This window comes from Limulus polyphemus, unplaced genomic scaffold (genome assembly GCF_000517525.1).
Source record: "Limulus polyphemus unplaced genomic scaffold, Limulus_polyphemus-2.1.2 Scaffold1216, whole genome shotgun sequence".
NCBI lineage: Eukaryota > Metazoa > Arthropoda > Merostomata > Xiphosura > Limulidae > Limulus > Limulus polyphemus.
In genome coordinates, this window is record NW_013666826.1 from 1 (window position 1) to 20,253 (window position 20,253).

Below are 20,253 nucleotides of genomic sequence, written 5' to 3' on the forward strand. Positions count from 1 at the left end.
AGAACTTCATTCTTGTGTGATATAGTGTTTTATAAATAAGAGAATTTCATTCTTGTGTGATAATATAGTGTTACATAAATAAGAGAACTTCATTCTTCTGTGATATTATATTGTTTGATAAATAAGAGAACTTTATTCTTGTGTGATATTACAGTGTTTTATAAATAAGAGAAATTCTTTCTTTTGTGATATTATAGTGTTTTATAAATAAGAGAAATTCTTTCTTTTGTGATATTATAATGTTTTAAAAATAAGAGAACTTCATTCTTGTGTGATATTATAGTGTTTATTAAATTGGAGAACTTCCTACTTGTGTGATATTATATTGTTTCCTAAATAAGAGAACTTCATTCTTCATTGATATTATAGTGTTTCATAAATAGGAGAACTTTATTCTTGTGTGATATTACAGTGTTTTATAAATAAGAGAAATTCTTTCTTTTGTGATATTATAGTGTTTGATAAATAATATAACTTTATTCTTGTATGATATTATAGTGTTTTATAAATAAAAGAACTTCATTCTTGTGTGGTATTATATTGTTTTATAAATAAAAGAACTTCATTTTTATGTGGTATTATGTTCTTTTATAAATAACAGAACTTCATTTTTGTGTAGTATTATATTCTTTTATAAATAAGAGAACTTCATTTTTGTGTAGTATTATATTCTTTTATAAATAAGAGAACTTCATTTTTGTGTAGTATTATATTGTTTTATAAATAAGAGAACTATTCTTGTGTTTCATAAATGAGAGAACTTTTTTATTGGTGATTATGCGGAGATTTGGGAGTAAAAGAATGTCTTTATTGGGTGATATGGTATTTTCACAAATAAAAGAACTCTTTTTCTTATTATGTAGATTTATGAGTTTTTTCTTGAATAAGAATATAAGATATTATAGGCAAGTTTATCAATAAGCAAACTTTTCTTTATACAAAATTTTGGGCAGTTCTTAAACAGTCAGATAGTGTATGTAAACCTCTATTTTGTAATGCAGTATACCCAGTAGTTTATGTGAAGCATTTTAAATTTTGTGCATACTTCTTTCATTGTTTGTATACAACAATGTGTTTTTGTATATGTTTTTTTTTCAGTTTGTGAGTACTGTGTTCATATTGAGTGCCACGACTTCAGTGTTGCGAACTGTAAAGAATGTGCCACGTATCCATCTAGTAGAAATCTCGTAAGAATTGTTCTGATGTTTAGATGCTTTTAGACTAAAGTATATTTTACACTGTGAGCTCCTGCTCATGTGTGTTACTTATCGTGCTGGAGTAGTTTTTCTTTATTTCAGTCATATCTATTAAGTACAAACTGACATGATGTTATTACAATTGTTCCTCACACAACAAACTGACATGATGCTATTAACACATTGTACCTCACACCACAAACTGACATGATGCTATTAACATATGTGGCCATCTTCAGTATAATATCACTTATTCTTATAGCTAAGTATATACCAGATTGTTGAAAGTATTGAAGGGATAACCCCAGTACTACTACCGCCTTTCTTCTGAACAGTAAGAACAAAATGACATTAGAAAAAGTTCTTTTCATCAACTATGCAGTATTTTATAGATTTTTCACATTATACATGTGAAAATATGACAATACAGCAGCTACATCAGATGTGAATGAGCTGCCAAAAAGCATAAAATAAATGAAGTGATTTATAAAATAACAAATTACTGATGATTTACTAAACAATTGAAAGTTAAGAAAAGGCACCAATTTCTTTGAAACAATGAGTATTAGATATTTCCTAACATCTCCTTCATAGCATTTCTAGTGAAGTTTAATCACCATGATTCTGTGTATGATGAAAAAATGTGAGTTACAAACTGGACAATTAAATGACCACTATTCCAAAATAACATAAAAAGTTACAAAAATTACAATTAGAGCCACAAACTGACATGTGAGATACAATGTGTTAATAACATCATGTCAGTTTGTGGTGTGAGGTACAATGTGTTAATAGCATTATACACCTTTTGCAGCAGATCAAGTCTTTTAACATTTTTGTATCCATCAAAATTTGTAAATTTTATTAATGATGTATATGAATTATCTTTGGCATCTCTCTGTAACTTTCTTTAATTGACAAAATGATGCAACTATTTAAAACTCCAAACTTTGGCAGCCTTCTGTAACTCAGTTTCATCACTGGCGGGAAGGTAACTTACCAGGAAACTCCAAGTGCCACTTCTGTAAGAAAACGTGCTGGTCGGTCGAATGTCTCTCTGGCATAAGGTGTGAGTGGTGTGGTCTGACGGTGAGTCCTCAGATCATTTTATCTGTATTTTCTCGTAAGAAAATAACATGCGTTTAAGCTTCGAGCCACATGAAATCTATCAACTGTGTAATTCTTTACTGAGCCATTTTATAATTATCTACTGTTAGCAATGGAATATCTGTATTCTTTGTATAGTGTAATACTACCAAATGTGTTTGTATATCTTCTTGTAAGAATTCTTTCTCTACTTCTAATTTTATTGTAGCTGCTATTGAAAAATCACCATTTCTGCTCCAATTATATATATAAAAGATGAAAATATACTCCAAATTTTAGTTGTGCACTCTCAGGAGCAACTGCTTTACTTTCTTGTAAAATGTTGTACTGAAATTATCAGTGTTATACATAAACACAGATGTTAACAAGTTTGTGTTGACCTGTAAAGTATTAAGTTTTAAGCAGATGGGTTGGTTACAAGTACATATTTGAGGCTTAATAAGGGTTATTATTGCTTTGGTGATCAAGACTAGACTACTTATATTAGATAAGGAAAAACATTTGTTTTTTAATGTAGAAGAAAGGAAACAAAATTTGGGTAGTTCTAGTGAAATATAAAGAGTATTTAGTGGTGGAAACTGGTAAAAAAAACATAACAGCAATGATGCAACTTAGATACATTGTACTGAAAAGACCTTAGATCTTATTATTTTGATAGAATGTGTATAAGTATTATGTATGAAGTTAAAATAATAAATAACACACAACACTAATATGGGTACACAGTTGGAAATCTTTTTAATGAAGGCCAGTATACGCTTCCAAAAAGTTGACTCTATATGTTTCAACATTATAACATCATCATCGTCTGCATTATTTATTATAAAGTCTCTACTGTAATAAAATCAACTAAAAGGTAAATAATCTTGTAATTAACTGTCAAAGGAGCAAGTTAAGTCCAGTATTACCATTAGTACTTTTGTAAAACATAAGACCAGTATTAGCATTAGTACTTTTGTAAAACCTAAGACCAGTATTAGTATTAGTACTTTTGTAAAACCTAAGACCAGTATTAGCATTAGTACTTTTGTAAAACCTAAGACTAGTATTAGCATTAGTACTTTTGTAAAACCTAAGACCAGTATTAGCATTAGTACTTTTGTAAAACCTAAGACTAGTATTAGCATTAGTACTTTTGTAAAACCTAAGACCAGTATTAGCATTAGTACTTTTGTAAAACGTAAGACCAGTATTAGCATTAGTACTTTTGTAAAACCTAAGATTGTATGTACATTTAGAATGTGACTTTTTCTGTCAGGCCCATGCCACTTGTTACAAGAACCTTCCAGTTGAGTGTAACTTTGGATGCTTGGCTAGCATCATGCTTCCACCGAGTTGTGTTAGCATTCCACGCACATATGTACCTCTGGAGACTATAATGGGGGTTCAAACCAAAAGGAGAGAGACCATGTCTCGTAAGCCTTTCTAGTTCTCTCATTTCATATCTAAACTCTTATGATTGCCTGTACTAAGGTTTGGTTTGCTATTTTACCTTCAGGAGGTATTGAAGATGCTGTATGATCATGTAATTTGAACCTGTTATAGAACTGTTAGTTTCATATCCTTTAAACCACATGGTTTCATATTTAAAGTGTCAAAAGTTTTCATTTATGCTCACCAAGGGAGTCAAATATTTTAAAGCAATATTTTATTTTGCAATATTTTTGAACTTACAGCATCCAGGTCTTGATCATATTTTATACAAAATGTTCAGAACTTGTTTACTTATCATTATGTTGTTAAGTGAGACTGTTCAGTATGCCTTAAGTTCTCTAATGTATAAAAAAATAATAGTTATACATTACCTCAGATATGTTGTCTGATGAAACTAAACCTAAACCTAAGCTCCCGTAAGTGTTTGAATCAAGCTTTCTGTGATAAACATTCCTACCAATGCTTTTTATTTACTGTATCTGCTCAGTACCCATCAAGATGGGAACCTTCTGTGTACGTAAATATATATAGCACCTAAATCAGTGAATGGCTGATGTTTTGGATTTCAGGAAAATGATCAACTCATGCACTTTGATCAAACCACTTTGACCACTGACTGCAAAATTAAATTATGTCTTAATGGTTTCTTCATAAAGTAAAATTCATAAAATCGACATTTTTACAGATGTGACCTGGTGAGGTTACCTTTGTATGATGAGCTATTTTCAGCCAAAAAAATGTCATTGAGTCTGAGGATTTTCATAAAAAAACATAAAAATATGAAAAAAAAAAGATTAACTGCTTATCAAATTCAAAGAAATTGATTTGTTACACAATGTTTTGTAAAGGATTTTTTGTTTGTGTTTCATCCCTAGCTGCACGAAGTATATCAGAAGAAATTTCCTCCAGCGGAGACATGAAAAACAAAGAATTTGATGATTATCCATCGCCAAAGGAAAAAGACCGAGTAGAAGGCAAGTTCTACCACATGTACAGAATTTATCAGCTTTAATATGTAACAAGTTGAGTTTCATTTAAATTATTTATTACATACTAAGCTGGCTGAGCCTAGTATAACTCTTACTGCAGTGTGAACACACACACTGTTTATTAGAATATTCAATATATCTACTTTTATTTTTTATTATTGTTTTGAGCTTATGATTATTTTGCATTGTTTGCTTACTATATGGATTTAAGACTAACTTAACATGCTTGAGCTGGCTGAACTTTATGAAATGTTACTGGGTTTACATCCAAAAAATATCATTAATAGCGAGGGTACACAACTGATGAAACAGTGCATTCTAATCAATATAAGTAGTATTGTTTGAACATTATATTAAGTTAGCTATACTCAGTACTAGGTATATATATCTTTATATCTGATTTCTGTAGGTAGCTTGCTATGATATTAATACTAATAGTTGATTTTATTTTTTTCCTGAGAAGTTGTCGCGCTGCATAAGCATTAACTCAAGAGCGAGACTGAGATTAGGACACACGACTTTCATTTAGTTTTTAGTTTATTTTATCGTTATAATGATATATAAACTGTTTGCTCATGAAGAAGTAATTTTCTTTTTTTTTTCTTTCATCAGAACTAATTAAGGTATACGATGGAAATTCGTCAATGAAAAGGTCGGCATATAGGACAATCAGTATTTCTCAAAAAGCAACGAGGGAACAAGTCATCGTATGTGTTGTTTATCAAGTGAAAGCATCTTTTTAGTAACCGAGCTGTTTTTTTAAAAGAAAACGTTTTTCCATTTCCCTTAGTTTTTGTAATTTTATTGGAACTTACAACTTAAGGTTTTGAAAACTTATTGAAAATTAGGAAGATTTTACATCAGCAGTTTTAAAACTAATTAGGCATGGAAATTTAAATGCTAAACAGCTATAATAGTGTGTTTTTGTGTTTTATTTCCAGGGAGCAGCACTAAGAGCATTCCACATCCATGATGATCCAAACAATTACTACCTGATAGATGTTTTTGGTAAGTTCAGAATCCTGGATGAAACTAAATTGTCTACATATTGTGGTTTTGATAACAGAAAATAAATAAAGATCCTATCTCTAAAATTCTCAATGTCACTTTACTTTTTTTTTGATTTAGAAGAATCAAGCTTTTTTTTTTAAATCTCTTTCTTTTATCAATATTAAAAGAAAACTGAATAGCAAGTGTGAGTGGGCAGAGAGTAAGGGAGAATAAAGGATGTCACATAATAAGAGTTAAAAGAAGATAGGCTGGAGAAAGATGCGAGAGGAATTTCAATAAAATACAGAAAATGAAAGAACAAGGAAATGATAGAGGAAATTGAAGTAAAATTAGAGGAATTATTGCAGGAAGGAAAATATATAGTATTGGTGAGAGATTAAAAAAAGAACAAGTCCAAGAATGTGATTTGGAGGAGAAAAAAGGTATGGGGTATCCATGGCAGATAAAATCACAAAATCAAGAACTAAATAGAGGAGGGAAAGTTTATGGTTCTTTATGACTGATGATGATCAATGCATAGGTGTATGCAGAAATATTTTCAAGGGGAGTGGGGGAGGAGTGTGATATTGTGAAGTGAATAAGAAATTAATATACATATGTTGAATGAATAAAGAAAGCATTATGTTTCTCATTTTCGGGGATGGGAGGGATTGAAGGATATACAGCATCAAAAGAAGATTGAAAAACAATTTCAACTATAGCAAGAATAAGGTGTGGCAGTGTGATCAAATTAGAGGCAAAATAGATAAAGTAGGAACAGAGAGAATATAAATCTTTGTAAAGAAAAATGAAATGATAAAACATATATACGGAATTATAAGGAGTTGGAAGAAAAACTTGAGGATTAAACAAAGTGGGTAGATGGTGGAAAATTGAGAGATGCTTGGATATGGTAAATAATAAAATTGAGTCTGCCTAATGTTTTTATATAGTATAAACAAAAGTATACCAAGTTATTGAAGGTCATTCAGGTGAGAGCTACCAAGTTGATTATAGGTTTGGGATAAGTTGACATATTTTTTGCTGAATAGAAATACTCAAGTGAAATCACAATTGAGGTTTTTAACAGTGTTAGAGAAGGTTTGTTTCGAATTTCGCACAAAACTACTTGAGGGCTATCTGTGCTAGCCATCCCTAATTTAGAAGTGATAGACCAGGGGGAAGGCAGCTAGTCAACACCACACTGCCAACTCTTGGGCTACTTTTTTCCAACAAATAGTGGGTTTGACTGTCAAATTATAATGCCCCCAAGGCTGAAAGGGCGAAAATGTTTGGTGGCAGGAAGTTAGAAGAAGTTTTGGATCGATAAATCTAGATAACATTTTCACAAAACATGCAGGCAATAAGACTGATTTAAGTTATGGATAACTTGGACATTACTCTGCTTAAGGCAGTGTTTATTTTTTCTAATGGATTAGTTGGCTTTCAGGTGTGGTAGAAGCTACATCAGTGAAAGAGTTTAAGAGGAGATTGAATTAGTATTTAAGAGATCAGGGTTGGATATAAAAAAAATGTTTTTTATGTAGTTTGAAATAGGGTGGTAATAGAAAAACAGGATGACTGAGATGGTTCAAATGATCTTATGTTACCTCTCAGAAATGAAATTTTAAAACTCCGATTTGTGAAAATATTAAAGTAATTAATTCTTATTCTTTGCCAAGTCTTGAAAATTCAGTTCAAAGCTTAGAAAGAATACATATACAATTCATTTGTTGCTGATACAAATGTGTAAAGTAAGCATTGTTTGATATCTTTTTTTAAGAGGAACATAGTCAAGTATCAGACAGTACAAATAACTGAATTAGACTTTTCACAGTGGTCTTAATTTTGCTTTATTCACTTTAGAAGTGGATAAGTCAAAAAATATTCTGTGTTGATATAAGGATGTAACTGTAATTTTTTTATCAGCACATTTCATTCTGATTTTTGCTTTGGCATATCTTTGATATATTTCCATCTGGCTGTAATACTGAACAAATGTTCATTATTAATCACAGCACTCTGTAAGAAGAAAAATATAACTTGTTTACAGTCGCTTATTTCATTTACTGATATATGTTATTGTGATATGAGTTATTTTTTGTGTGTTAGATCCCAATGAAAAGGAACTTGGGGACTTCCTGCCAGTGCAGAGCTTAATCCGGCGAGAAGGAAAGAGACCGGCTATGTTGTTGCGCTATCGTCCACCAGATCCAGAGAAGGGATCTATAAGGATCTATCTTGGTAACTTAGGGTATGTGTGTCACATTCTTCCATACTCTTTTTCATGGATGTTTTGTGCTTTCATGTAAAAAAAAAGGGAGGGGGAATTCTTTACATGCCACAGTAGTTTCAACATGATTTTTCAGTCTGCCTGTGTATAATATGTGTTCTTCTTTAGGTATCAAGTAACATTTAATTCTTTAAGAAAACTAATTTTATCACCCCCCCCCCCCAAAAAAAAGTTATGTTTCGTGTTTTCATGATGACTTCTTAAAATATGCATATTTTCTTGGTAGAACATTTGAATTGAGAAAAGATAATAAAGCAGTCAAGTTTTCAACTTATTTTCTTTCAAGAACATACATTTTTGTTTGAGTTACTCATCACTCACTTAAAATTTCACATATAGAGTCCCAAAGGTAGCTTAACAAGATAAATCTTGTCTTATTGCACCTTGGGGTGATAAAAGTTTCGTAATAAATTGCTATTATCAGTCTGTTATTTCTTGAATAATGTCAATACCATGCTTGTACATGCACTATTCTGCTCAAGTCAATTCTGTATTGTATTTTTATTGTTAATTGGCAGTCCATGTATAGCACAGGGATTTAAAATTCTGTCATTGGAATTTTTATCCATTTAACTTATTATTCTTGTAGGATAATTTCATGGTATATGGTTAACTGTGAAGAAAATTCTTAAAGTAAAAACAAGTTTCTTTTATTGTGAAAAAAAAACTAATTTCATCTTTCTCCAAAATATTACAGTAATATCCAATTCAATACAGGATAAAAACATACTCTTAGTGAAATAACTGTGTTTTAATCTATGGTGTTTTTTTTAAACATACTCTTGTTGAAATAATTGTGTTTTAATCTATGGTGTTTTTTTTAAACATACTCTTGTTGAAATAATTGTGTTTTAATCTATGGTGTTTTTTTTAAACATACTCTTGTTGAAATAATTGTGTTTTAATCTATGGTGTTTTTTTAAACATACTCTTAGTGAAATAACTGTGTTTTAATGTATGGTGTTTTTTTAAAACATACTCTTAGTGAAATAACTGTACTAAGAGTATGTTTTAAAAAAACACCATACATTAAAACTTCTTTCAATTAATACAATTATATAGAAAATCAATAATCTATACAACAGATTTGGTAGATCTTACAAAGATAAACTTACAGCCTCTATCAAGAGAAACTTCATTTAAACGAAACCTATTCATGTCAGTTGAATCAAGATCAAGTTTTTCTAAGGCTTGCACCATTATTTCTTCTACGCTTGAGTCAGCAGTCACAGAAACAGTAACATAAGTTTCTGTTACACTACAAAGATAAAAAAAAAATATTGTTTTTCCTTCTTGCTCTATAAGCTAGTAATAGATTAAATCATTTTTTACAGGAAATGATGATAAATGCAATGTAAAACTAGTTCATCAAGATTTTTTTTAAAAAAGATGCAAACACCATACATTAAAACACAGTTATTTCAACAAGAGTATGTTTTAAAAAAACACCATAGATTAAAACACAGTTATTTCTATACCCAGCATGATATATATGATATACCCAGCATGATATATATGATATACCCAGCATGATATATATGACATATCCAGCATGATATACATGATATACCCAGCATGATATATATGACATACCCAGCATGATATATATGACATACCCAGCATGATATATATGATATACTCAGGTAATTTCTGCAATCATGGACAACATATCGAAGGTACACAAGTTGGATCACTAATAATAATCATTTATATTTCCTAAATATTCACTATAGGAATGAACTAGTTTTTCTAAGATATATATATTTTTTTATAAAGTTAGGATTTGTGTTTGAAACCATTTTCTATATTGTTTTTGCTGTGTATTCATTTCAACATCAGCAGCTTCTGAATAATATATATAACAGATTATCAGTAAGTTATAGTGTGTCACTGGTAGAACTGTAATAATATGACTTGTAATGGGGTTATCTGCTTGGGTCTTGAATCCTGATAGCTTAATGTCAACCAAGACTTGAGGGCTTAAGCCTACATCAGGGACGGTTTCTTAACATCCTGACTTGTTATACTGGTGCTCAGCTAATGGTCATCCCACCCTGCACACTGAGCCGATGATGAATCAAACCATCTGTTTGTCTCAGTGATTGGCCACGTTGGAGTTGCCACATTACATTGTTGTGTGTGTGTATGGCATAAAAGTGCAAGGTTGTGCTTAGAGATTTAGGAAAAGCCTTATTTCAGTGGGAGGATTCTAATAGGTTAGGATTGGTTTTAGCCGTGTGCATGTTGAACCCTGGGAACATTGACCTCGCAATGCCAATATGAGCCAAACGTTCAAGGTTTAATTCCTCATCAAAAGTTCAGGCTTTAACTCCTTATTAAGGTAGATTTCCTAACATCTCAACAAAATTGTTATTTCTCTGTAGCTTTGTAATTTTTGCATCACTTATAGTTCTGTCTTTCAATCTCTGTGGCAGCTAATTCACAGATTATAACATTTTAAGTGTATGGTGAGTTAACTCACTGAACTAGGTTATAATACTATTCTATAATAGCTTATTAAAGGAAACAGAAGTTATATAATTTTCACTAAGCCACCTGAAGGGCAGAATGAAGTGAATTTGAACAGAAATATGAGAGTAAATTGAAAATGTAGTCCATAAAATGGATTGTGCAAGTTGACTCTAAATAAAGCACATTATAGTTGATAGTACAATAATATCTAATTGTTTTTTTTAGCTGTTCACGAAAGGATTATGGACAATCAGGAGTGCCCATGGGAACTTCTTAGGAATATAGCCAGGGTAAGTATGGACTTAAAATAGAATAACTATTGGTCTAGGAGTATAGACTTAAAATGGAGTAATTGTTGGTTTAGAAATATAGTCAGGATAACTTTGGACTTAGAATAACTGTTGGTCTAGTAGTATAGCAGTGTGATCTTAAAATGGAGTAACTATTGGTTTATAAATATAGTCAGGATAATTCTGGACTTAGAAATAACTGTTGGTCTAGTAGTATAGCAGTGTGGTCTTAAAATGGAGTAACTGTTGGTTTATAAATATAGTCAGGAAAATTCTGGACTTAGATCCTGACTATATTTATAAACCAACAGTTACTCCATTTTAAGACCACACTGCTATACTACTAGACCAACAGTTATTAATTCTGGACTTAGAAATAACTGTTGGTCTTATAGTATAGTAGTGTGGTCTTAAAATGGAGTAACTGTTGATATATAAATATAGTCAGGATAATTCTGGACTTAGAAATAACTGTTGGTCTAGTAGTATAGCCAGGATACGTTTGATTTAAAAGAGAAAAATTCGAGGAACTTTGCTGAGTCTGTAATGAAAACACAATAATTCTAGGTCTAGGAATTTATTCAGAGTAAGCATGGACTTTAAACATTGAATAAATCTACATTAAAGAATGTAGTTAGGATTAGATTAGATATGAATATTGAATAACCTTACATTTAGGAATTATATTTAATTAATGAGTTAATCAAAATAAATCTGATTTCAAACAGGAACTTCACATTTAATAATAAAATTAGGTGCATTTTAAATTTAAATTTTATAAATATCCATAAGCTGGGAAATACAGTTAGGATTAGGTGTAATTTCAGATATAAATACTACACGTAGAAATTTAACTTAAGATAAACCAGGGATACTTGGTTATGTTGGAAGCTCAGCTTGTTTATGTTTCATCTCTCATAGCTAAAAGTGTTGTGAAATGCTCTCGTATATATTCTTATTTGTCTTCCAGGAATCTATCAGAGAGATGAGCTTGACAAGGTTTTACCTTCAGCAGAAAGATGAATCTTCTAACACCACAGTAGCACTGTTTATTGGAAACCTCCCTCCCAATCTTTCGCAAAGACAATATGAAAAGATTCTCATTAATATGTTGGGCAAACGTGGGTACCACTACTTCTATTTCTACCGTTATGTTAGTTGTCATTTAGTAACAAAGTGTATCAAAGATAACGTAATCATATTTTAGTATGTTTATTCTTGTGTAAAGATCTTGTAGAGAAGATGTTTGATGTAGATGAAATGATACGAAGTACAACATGAGGTACCATCTTCTTTACCCACCTCTTTAATGTTGATGATAATTCAAATGTCTGATGGCTATTATGCTGAACATAGTTAATACTTTTACTCAGTACATTTAATAGAGAGTTGGTTAAATTAACAAACAATTTGAAATTTTAGTTTCTAAACATATAAATATCAAATGAAATAATGCCATGATTGTGAAAACTGCCATGTTGTGATGGTGATAACTGTCTTTGAGTTTGCCATCATATTCTTATCAAGTAAGTTTTGAAATTTCACTTACTGAAACACGATGATAAATTATTGAGTACATAATTTTTCATCAGAATGTCAGCTATTGAAACACGATGTTGACTGTTATCTTCACTAAAAGATGATGTTAACTGTTGTTGAGAACATTAAATCTCAGGAACAAAAATGACTGTAACTGTTACTGAATATGTCATCCTTCACTGAAATGACGTCAGACTACCAAAACATGACTATAATTTATTGAGTATGTCATTCTTTAAAATACCAGCTACTGAAAGATGATGATAAGTGTTATTGAGAAAAGTCGGTATTCTCTAGTATATTAGCTACTAAATCATGATCATGTTCACAGCAGGTTATCATGATGTAGTAGCTAACATCCAAAAGAAGAATGGCATGTTCACAGCAGGTTATCATGATTTAGTAGCTAACATACTAGAGAAGAATGGCATGTTCACTGCAGGTTGTAGCTAACATACTAGAGAAGAATGGTAAATCATGATAACCTGCTGTGAACATGCCATTCTTCTCTAGTATGTTAGCTACTACATCATGATAACCTGCTGTGAACATGCTATTCTTCACTAGTATGTTAGCTACTAAATCATGATAACCTGCTGTGAACATGCCATTCTTCTTTAGGATGTTAGCTACTACATCATGATAACCTGCAGTGAACATGCCATTCTTCTCTAGTATGTTAGCTACTAAATCATGATAACCTGCTTAACAGTTCGTTTGTTTAACAATTTTCATTTTTACTCACCTTGGAACTGAAACATGTTAGTGTTATTTTTATAACATTTGTACTGATATAGAACTAAATGTTTATTTTATAAGTGCATGTAGCACAAGCTTCATATAGAAATGTATAGGTTTGTAAAATAATGTCTTTAAAACACACATGTATATACGTAATATACAGACTTAGAGAAGAACATCATGATTAAAACTTTGAGAAACATTAAATGTGTTTATTTTTTCAGCTGTTGGAGGTCTGTTTCTTATGTTTGTTTTTTAATTCCTAACAGCTTACAGGTTCAAACAGATTGGGCCGATCTACTATGAATATGGTTCACTGATTGTTTCTTATGACAACGCAGACATAGCAGTGAAAACCTTCTACATGTTGAGAGAATGCAGTTTTGATGATAAGAACCTTCTAGTTCTCCTCCTACCAAATATTACCTCAGAGATGATTCCACCAGGAATTAGGGTAAGTGAAGCTTGTCAGAATAATCAAAATATAGCATGTTTTCTTACCTTGGGAATCCTTTCTTCATAAGAAATTAAAGAGTTGCATCTATAGAAAAATACTAGTTTTAATTCTATATTTGTTTTAGTTGTCCATCAGTATACAACTCTCCATGAAATGTTTGCTACATTCATAATTACTTTGAAAATAAGTTTGAATCAGACAAGTGGACTTCTTCCAGATATTCTTATTAGATAAATCCTTTCAAACAAATATCTTAAACATGAATATTTTGATAACTGTATACAAACTAGTAATAAACTTCATTCCCCTGAAATTCAGGTGAACTTCAACAAAAGCATGCCAGAGATTTTCTTTCGATTATTTGAAATAAACAAATCGTTCAGCTTAGTGTTGATACTTTATTTCACAATCTGGCAGAATGAGTCAGACAAGTCAAATTTGTCCCAGTAATTATTTTTGAGGTGCTCATGATATAGGAACAGAGGCCTGGATGTTGACTCAAGTGAACTGTCATTACATTGTATTCTGATAGCTGTATTATGTTGGTAATTATATAAGGTAATACATCTTAACTGTTGAACAAGACTTGCTTAAAACACTTTGTCTGACTGCAGTAAGAAGATACAATATGGTTTTTGTAGATCAAAGTACTAATACCCTTGAGGTGATTTATCACCATAGAAACTAAGCTCGTAGATATTAAAAGAGAAATGAATAGATAAAGGTAATTATTCCTATCATAAGTAGTGGGTGTATGTGAGATGTCAAATGCACAAGGCCTGCATTTTAAAATTTTAAAATTCATATTATGTCATGGTGTCACATTTGTTTAGTATAATTTACAAAGAAAAATGAAAAAATATTCCAACTTTCATTTCTATGCAGCTCTGAATATAGCTTGTAAATTAGACATTATTGTTTTTATTTTGCCTATCTCATAGTATAAGTTTGTATTTGCTAAAAAAACTCTCATCTCTTGAAAATATAATGATGTAGGTTTTGTTTTTGACTATACAGTGTTATTAGTACAGCCCTTCATTGCAACCCTTTTATTATATATCATAGCAAGTTGTCTGAACAGTTACTAATGAAGTACAGCTTTGAAAATAGCTGGAGACAATTGATCAAAATATCTGTATAGAAGAGATTATAATCTACCTATATCAATTAATGTAGAGTACATACAGTGGTTTGAACAGTAATATGTGGTTTATCGAGATATTAGCTACCTGAAGCTCCTGAACCTTAGGGGTGAACAAAAGAGTTTTAATGGGAAATTTATAATGAGATATTGGCTACCCAAGTCTCCTGAAGCTTAGGGGTGAACAAATGGGCTCTAATGGGAAGTTTATAATAAGATATTGGCTACCAGAATCTCCTGAAGCTTAGGGGGGAACAAAAGTGTTCTAATTGGAAGTTTATAACACTTAGGAACAAACTAAATTTTTAATGATTTCTTTAGATGTTTTTCATTCCTGAAAATATTCTTATGTCAAATTAAACTTGTTTGAAAGCTTCAGAGTTTTATTTCATAAAACGTCAGTTTAGCCTATTAGGTTTAGCAAGTATGGTAAGCAATGGTAAAATAATCTTGATTATGTTGCGTACTGTTGCCTGGGGCATATGGATGGCTTTTGCCACTAACCTTTGTGTTTGCAGATTCTCATCTGTTATAAGACACCTTACTATACTTACCATGGCAAGGGTACATCCTGTTGCAGGTCTCATTTTGGATGGTCCTTATCCCCAAGTTGATCCATATTTTTTGTTTTCCATTGCCATTAAGTATGAGAGATATCCTCCTCCTTGGAAATTCAAAATTCTCAATCTGAACATACCATTATGATCTGAATATTTTGTTTCAGAAAGGGCTGTTACATACCCTTCCTAAAAGCAATCATTTTTCATTTGCATCAAACTACCTACCAAATGTCAAAATGTAGTTCTGATACATTCCACCATGACTTTAAATTTGCTGTGGTTGTCACAAGATTTGCTGATTTGCATATTTAAATTGTTTTAATATAAGGTGCTCAACCTTCTTTGGACCCTTTCTCAGTTCTTCCTTCCCCTGGATTTTATGTGCTGGTATTTTCCCCTTCTACTTTTGCCACAATGTCCACATTTGATGTGCTCACCACATGCATCAGATATGATTTGCTGAAGTCTGTTCTTCAGCCCTTTAGGAACATTTTTGTTCTGGCTAACAACATAAGAAAAGTGCCTTTTCAGTGCCTTGTTAGACTTATTGCGTTCTTTTGACAAAATTGTGTTTTTGGCTGGAGCGTACAGCTGTGGCTCATATGAAATGTTTTATTATATACCTTCTGTAACTTCATGTTCTTATTTCATGGGCTAAGGATGACTTCAGACTATCAGTTGTGCTTAAATCATCATCTATTACTGTAGAATGAAGGCATGCCTCAACCTTATTGACCACTGCTACTCCTTTATCAGGCTCCATGCCTTTACTACTTCCTGTCCAGTTCCTACAACATTGATGAATAGGAGATTTTTGTGATAGTTTTTCACAATGTTTGCAAGTCAAGCACTTCTTTTGGCTGACGTCACAGGCTAGAACTTTGCCCGGCTGTATTCCAATTAGAAATTCATCTCCTAATAATTGCAACTTGAGCCACAGTACTTGAACCACTATTCGTCAAAACTCCCTGAAATGGCTGTAGATGTGGTCACTGGTAAGTTTGGGTTTGTACCATCTGACCTTCAATACATATTATGGATATATACTTGTTTGTGGTAAACAATAAATATTGTATCTGCATCATGATTTCCTATCAACTTGAGAGAAAGAAATTTAGTGCGTTTTTTATCAACTTAATAGGGGGAGGAGACACATTTAGGTAGTTAATATCATGTCAGTAGAATAAAACTTCTAATGAATGAAAGGTTTACAACTGTTAAAGCTTTTTTTACAGGAAGAAAACTGTACTATCATGTAATACAAATCAACTTTTAACACATACTCTTAGTTTGTTATATTTGGGAAAACAAGCCACATGCTGGGTTTCCAATTCAGTTACTCCTAACACATAATCATGGTTTGTTCCAACCATTTTTTGTTTAATTCCTGCATGTTTTGTAAGCACTTTCTTTTATAAATCTCCCTTTGTATGTTAGTATGGTTTCTTAAAATTTATTGAGAAAATCAGAAGTCATCTAGACTGCTATGTTTCAATTCAAAACACGTAGCCATTGGCAACAAACCTATTAATATAAATTGATAAAACTCCTATAACCCAAATGCTTTCGAAAGTTGGCATCTGAAGAAGAAAGGTCCACCATTTCAAAGTGCTTTGGCTGTAGTGCTTTTATCATTTTATATTAAGACTTCTTCAACCTAGGTGTTTTTCTTAGATCATGCAGGCAACAAACTATTGTCACACATTATAATTAAATGCATAAGAACACTGCATTCTGGGAAAAAGGAGTGATCATTTTTAATATAAAGAGTGCGATTTGTATTACCTTAAACTTGGATTAATTGTGTTAAACACACCTCATAGTTTGTTTAGTGTATTAGTTGTATTACCTTAAACTTTGAGTGAGGTGTGTTTAACACAATTAATCCAAGTTTAAGGTAATACAACTAATACACTAAACAAACTATGAGGTGTGTTTAACACAATTACTCAAAGTTTAAGGTAATACAACTAATACACTAAACAAACTATGAGGTGTGTTTAACACAATTACTCAAAGTTTAAGGTAATACAACTAATACACTAAACAAACTATGTTTAACACAATTATGCCTCATAGTTTGTTTAGTGTATTAGTTGTATTACCTTAAACTTGGATTAATTGTGTTAAACATGCCTCATAGTTTGTTTAGTGTATTAGTTGTATTACCTTAAACTTGGATTAATTGTGTTAAACATGCCTCATAGTTTGTTTAGTGTATTAGTTGTATTACCTTAAACTTGGATTAATTGTGTTAAACATGCCTCATAGTTTGTTTAGTGTATTAGTTGTATTACCTTAAACTTGGATGCATTTTAATTAGAGTATTAGCCTTTTTTCCCCATTTATTGTACAGTTTTATTATTCATTAAATTTGTTACTTTTATTTATTATCTTCATAGCAATTAGTTTTGTCTGTACTTATCTGTATTGTCCTGCAAGATGATTTTATAGACTGAACAGTAATATCTGTTGTATTTACTTAGATCAGATATCAAGCTTTTAATGAGTTTTGATGTAGTTAGGGAAGATTGTATTAAGTGTTATATATACTGTGGTAGCTTACATGTTTTTTGTTAGCTCTATAAGTATGAAGTGGGTCAATTTGACCAAGCCAAAATTAGGGAAATTTTTACACACTGTAACTCTGAATTTACAAATCTTTAGCAGAAATACTTTATTATAAAATTATGTTTTTTCTATACAACAGACTTCTAATGTTTAGTAAAAGCTTGCTAGCTTTCATGACTCAGTAAAGCTTCAATCTGGATAAAAGATGATATTCATGTCAATAACAAAAGTAATTATTTTCATCTTACAGTTTTGTAGTTCATTTGTGTAATCTCTAGAGTTTTCTAAATAAATATAAAGTTCTGTTACGTATCTGCTTGTTTGTTAATTTCCGGTAAAAATTCTTTTCGAGAAACTTCAGCGATACAAGTCTTCTTGATTAAAACTAGTTTATTCTTTCTCGACACAACTTTTTGTATTACACAGAATTTTCACAGTCACTTTAAACTTAACAACCTTTATAACACATGCTATAAATCACAGTGATTCACACATCTTACTTACGGAGCCTACTGTTCGCTTGACTCAATTATCTGTATCTTCAATCTATCTCTTCAATCACGCTGGTTTTTCTCGCCAGGCGTCTAGCAAACAATCGGACATTCGCAGGGTTCCTCGATAATTCATGATCCTTCGAGAAACTCCAGCGCACATGCTCCCAACATTGCGTGACTTCCACTGTCGTAACAAACTGCCTTTTGTGCTACAGACAGAAGAGACAATCAAGAGAAAGATGATGAATCATACAGTGAAGATTTTCTCACAAGTACAATTAAAATGTAATTTTTTGATAAGTTATTAATCAGATTTTTTAGTTGAACCAGTCACTAGAACTGTTGCTATAATATTGTAAATAGAGAGCACATTTTTCACTTTGTTTGACCCTCTGTGAGAAGAGATTGGTATCTACTAGTAGAGGTAGCTCTTGACTGATACTAAAAACATGCCTAAGTGGGAGATGTTAATACAGACTTTGTAATTTTTTAGAAAGTGCAGCTCTTGTTAATGGTATTGTTTTGTTTTTGGCCATTGTTGATGTGTATTTCAAAGAATGATGTCTTTCAACATTGGTTGTTAGCTTAAGAAGTGCCATTTGTCAGTTATGATGTGTAAGTTTTGAAGGTTTAATAAGAGTGTTGATGTTGGCAGTGAGTTTATTTTTTGACATTTTTTAGAAAGTGCATCTCATTAGTGGTATTCTTTTGTTTTCAGCCATTGTTGGTGTTTGTCAATGTGAAGAGTGGCGGCTGTCAGGGACTAGTATTGCTATCCTCCTTCAGAAAGTTGCTGAATCCTTACCAAGTGTATGACCTAGAGAACGGTGGGCCTCTGCCAGGGTAAGTTAACTTTTTGTTTGGTTTATGCAGTTTGAGTCAGATGTCAAATAATACTGTCTGAAAAAAAAAATATGCAAAAACAAATAAAGATGTCTTACGTAATGTATTTACTCTAGTTAACTGGCTGGTGGCAACAAAACAACAAGGCTTATATATATTGCTTAAAATTGCTGCATTGAGTACTTTATAAAGCACATAGTTTTTGATCCAGTGTGAGACACTGCATTTGATTTTGTTTGGATGATTATAACGACATACTAGGGGAAAAACTTTGCATACAAAACGTTTTTCTGGTTGTGCTATCTTGTATGTTAATGCACAAAGTTTATAAAACGTAAATGGTAGTACCCTGTAATTAAAATAATTAAATCAGTTAATTCTTTCAGCACAGGCTCAGTCCCTGGGATCGACCTCATAACCATTTTGTGCTCATTACAGTTTTCATGCTATAACTTTTAAATTAGTGAGCGATTGTTAACGAAATTTGCCAGATTATCAGTAAACATTACAATGCTTTCAGATGTAAAATATCAAATTTTTTTATTAAGTCTTAAGGTTTGTAAATCAATGTTCTTCTTGTTTCTTTTTTTTTCTTTTTCGCATATTGCCTATTTCTCATGCAAAGTAATATTCATTTTAAGAATAAAAATACTTTTATACATCAGAAAATTTTCAAATTTCATGTGCAAAATCGTTATAATGTCCAGATAGTTATCAAACATTTCTTAAGAGCAAATGTTATATTTTATCTGAATGGAAATGAATAAAAAACCTATAACCCGAGCACTTTCGAAAGGTGGACCTTTCTTCTTTGGGGGCAAACTGTTTATCTGTTATTTTGAGTAATTAATCTCTGTACGGTTTCGGTAGATTTGACCAATCTTGCAACCACCATAAAAATTAGGAAATAAATACAAATTATATCTCCAAAACAGAAATGTTTAGACTAAATAGCTTAAATCTCATAACATTATAGATTTATATATATTTATTATTTTTATTATATTGACCTTTCAGCCATGCCTGGCTAACAATACAGAAGTTACAATGACGTGGCTCACATGTACTCATGTTACGGTATCAAATAACATAAAACTAACCTTTGGTCTTTACAAAGTAACTTGTCTTGGCTGTGT

General features: G+C 31.5%; 1 protein-coding gene across 1 annotated transcript in view; it reads left to right on the plus strand.

Moving 5' to 3' along the window:
* Positions 1-1,098: 1,098 nt before the first annotated feature.
* LOC106462641 (diacylglycerol kinase theta-like) overlaps positions 1,099-20,253 on the plus strand; it is a gene marked incomplete at its 5' end in the record, with an annotated part of 30,552 nt that continues 11,397 nt past the window's right edge. Inside the window, 12 exons of the mRNA XM_022389957.1 lie at positions 1,099-1,187; positions 2,154-2,285; positions 3,562-3,718; positions 4,613-4,711; positions 5,339-5,433; positions 5,668-5,734; positions 7,829-7,970; positions 8,599-8,624; positions 10,707-10,771; positions 11,742-11,892; positions 13,321-13,505; positions 18,993-19,117. Of these exons, the coding sequence (XP_022245665.1) occupies positions 1,099-1,187; positions 2,154-2,285; positions 3,562-3,718; positions 4,613-4,711; positions 5,339-5,433; positions 5,668-5,734; positions 7,829-7,970; positions 8,599-8,624; positions 10,707-10,771; positions 11,742-11,892; positions 13,321-13,505; positions 18,993-19,117 (1,333 nt within the window). The remainder of the gene's footprint in view (positions 1,188-2,153; positions 2,286-3,561; positions 3,719-4,612; positions 4,712-5,338; positions 5,434-5,667; positions 5,735-7,828; positions 7,971-8,598; positions 8,625-10,706; positions 10,772-11,741; positions 11,893-13,320; positions 13,506-18,992; positions 19,118-20,253) is intronic.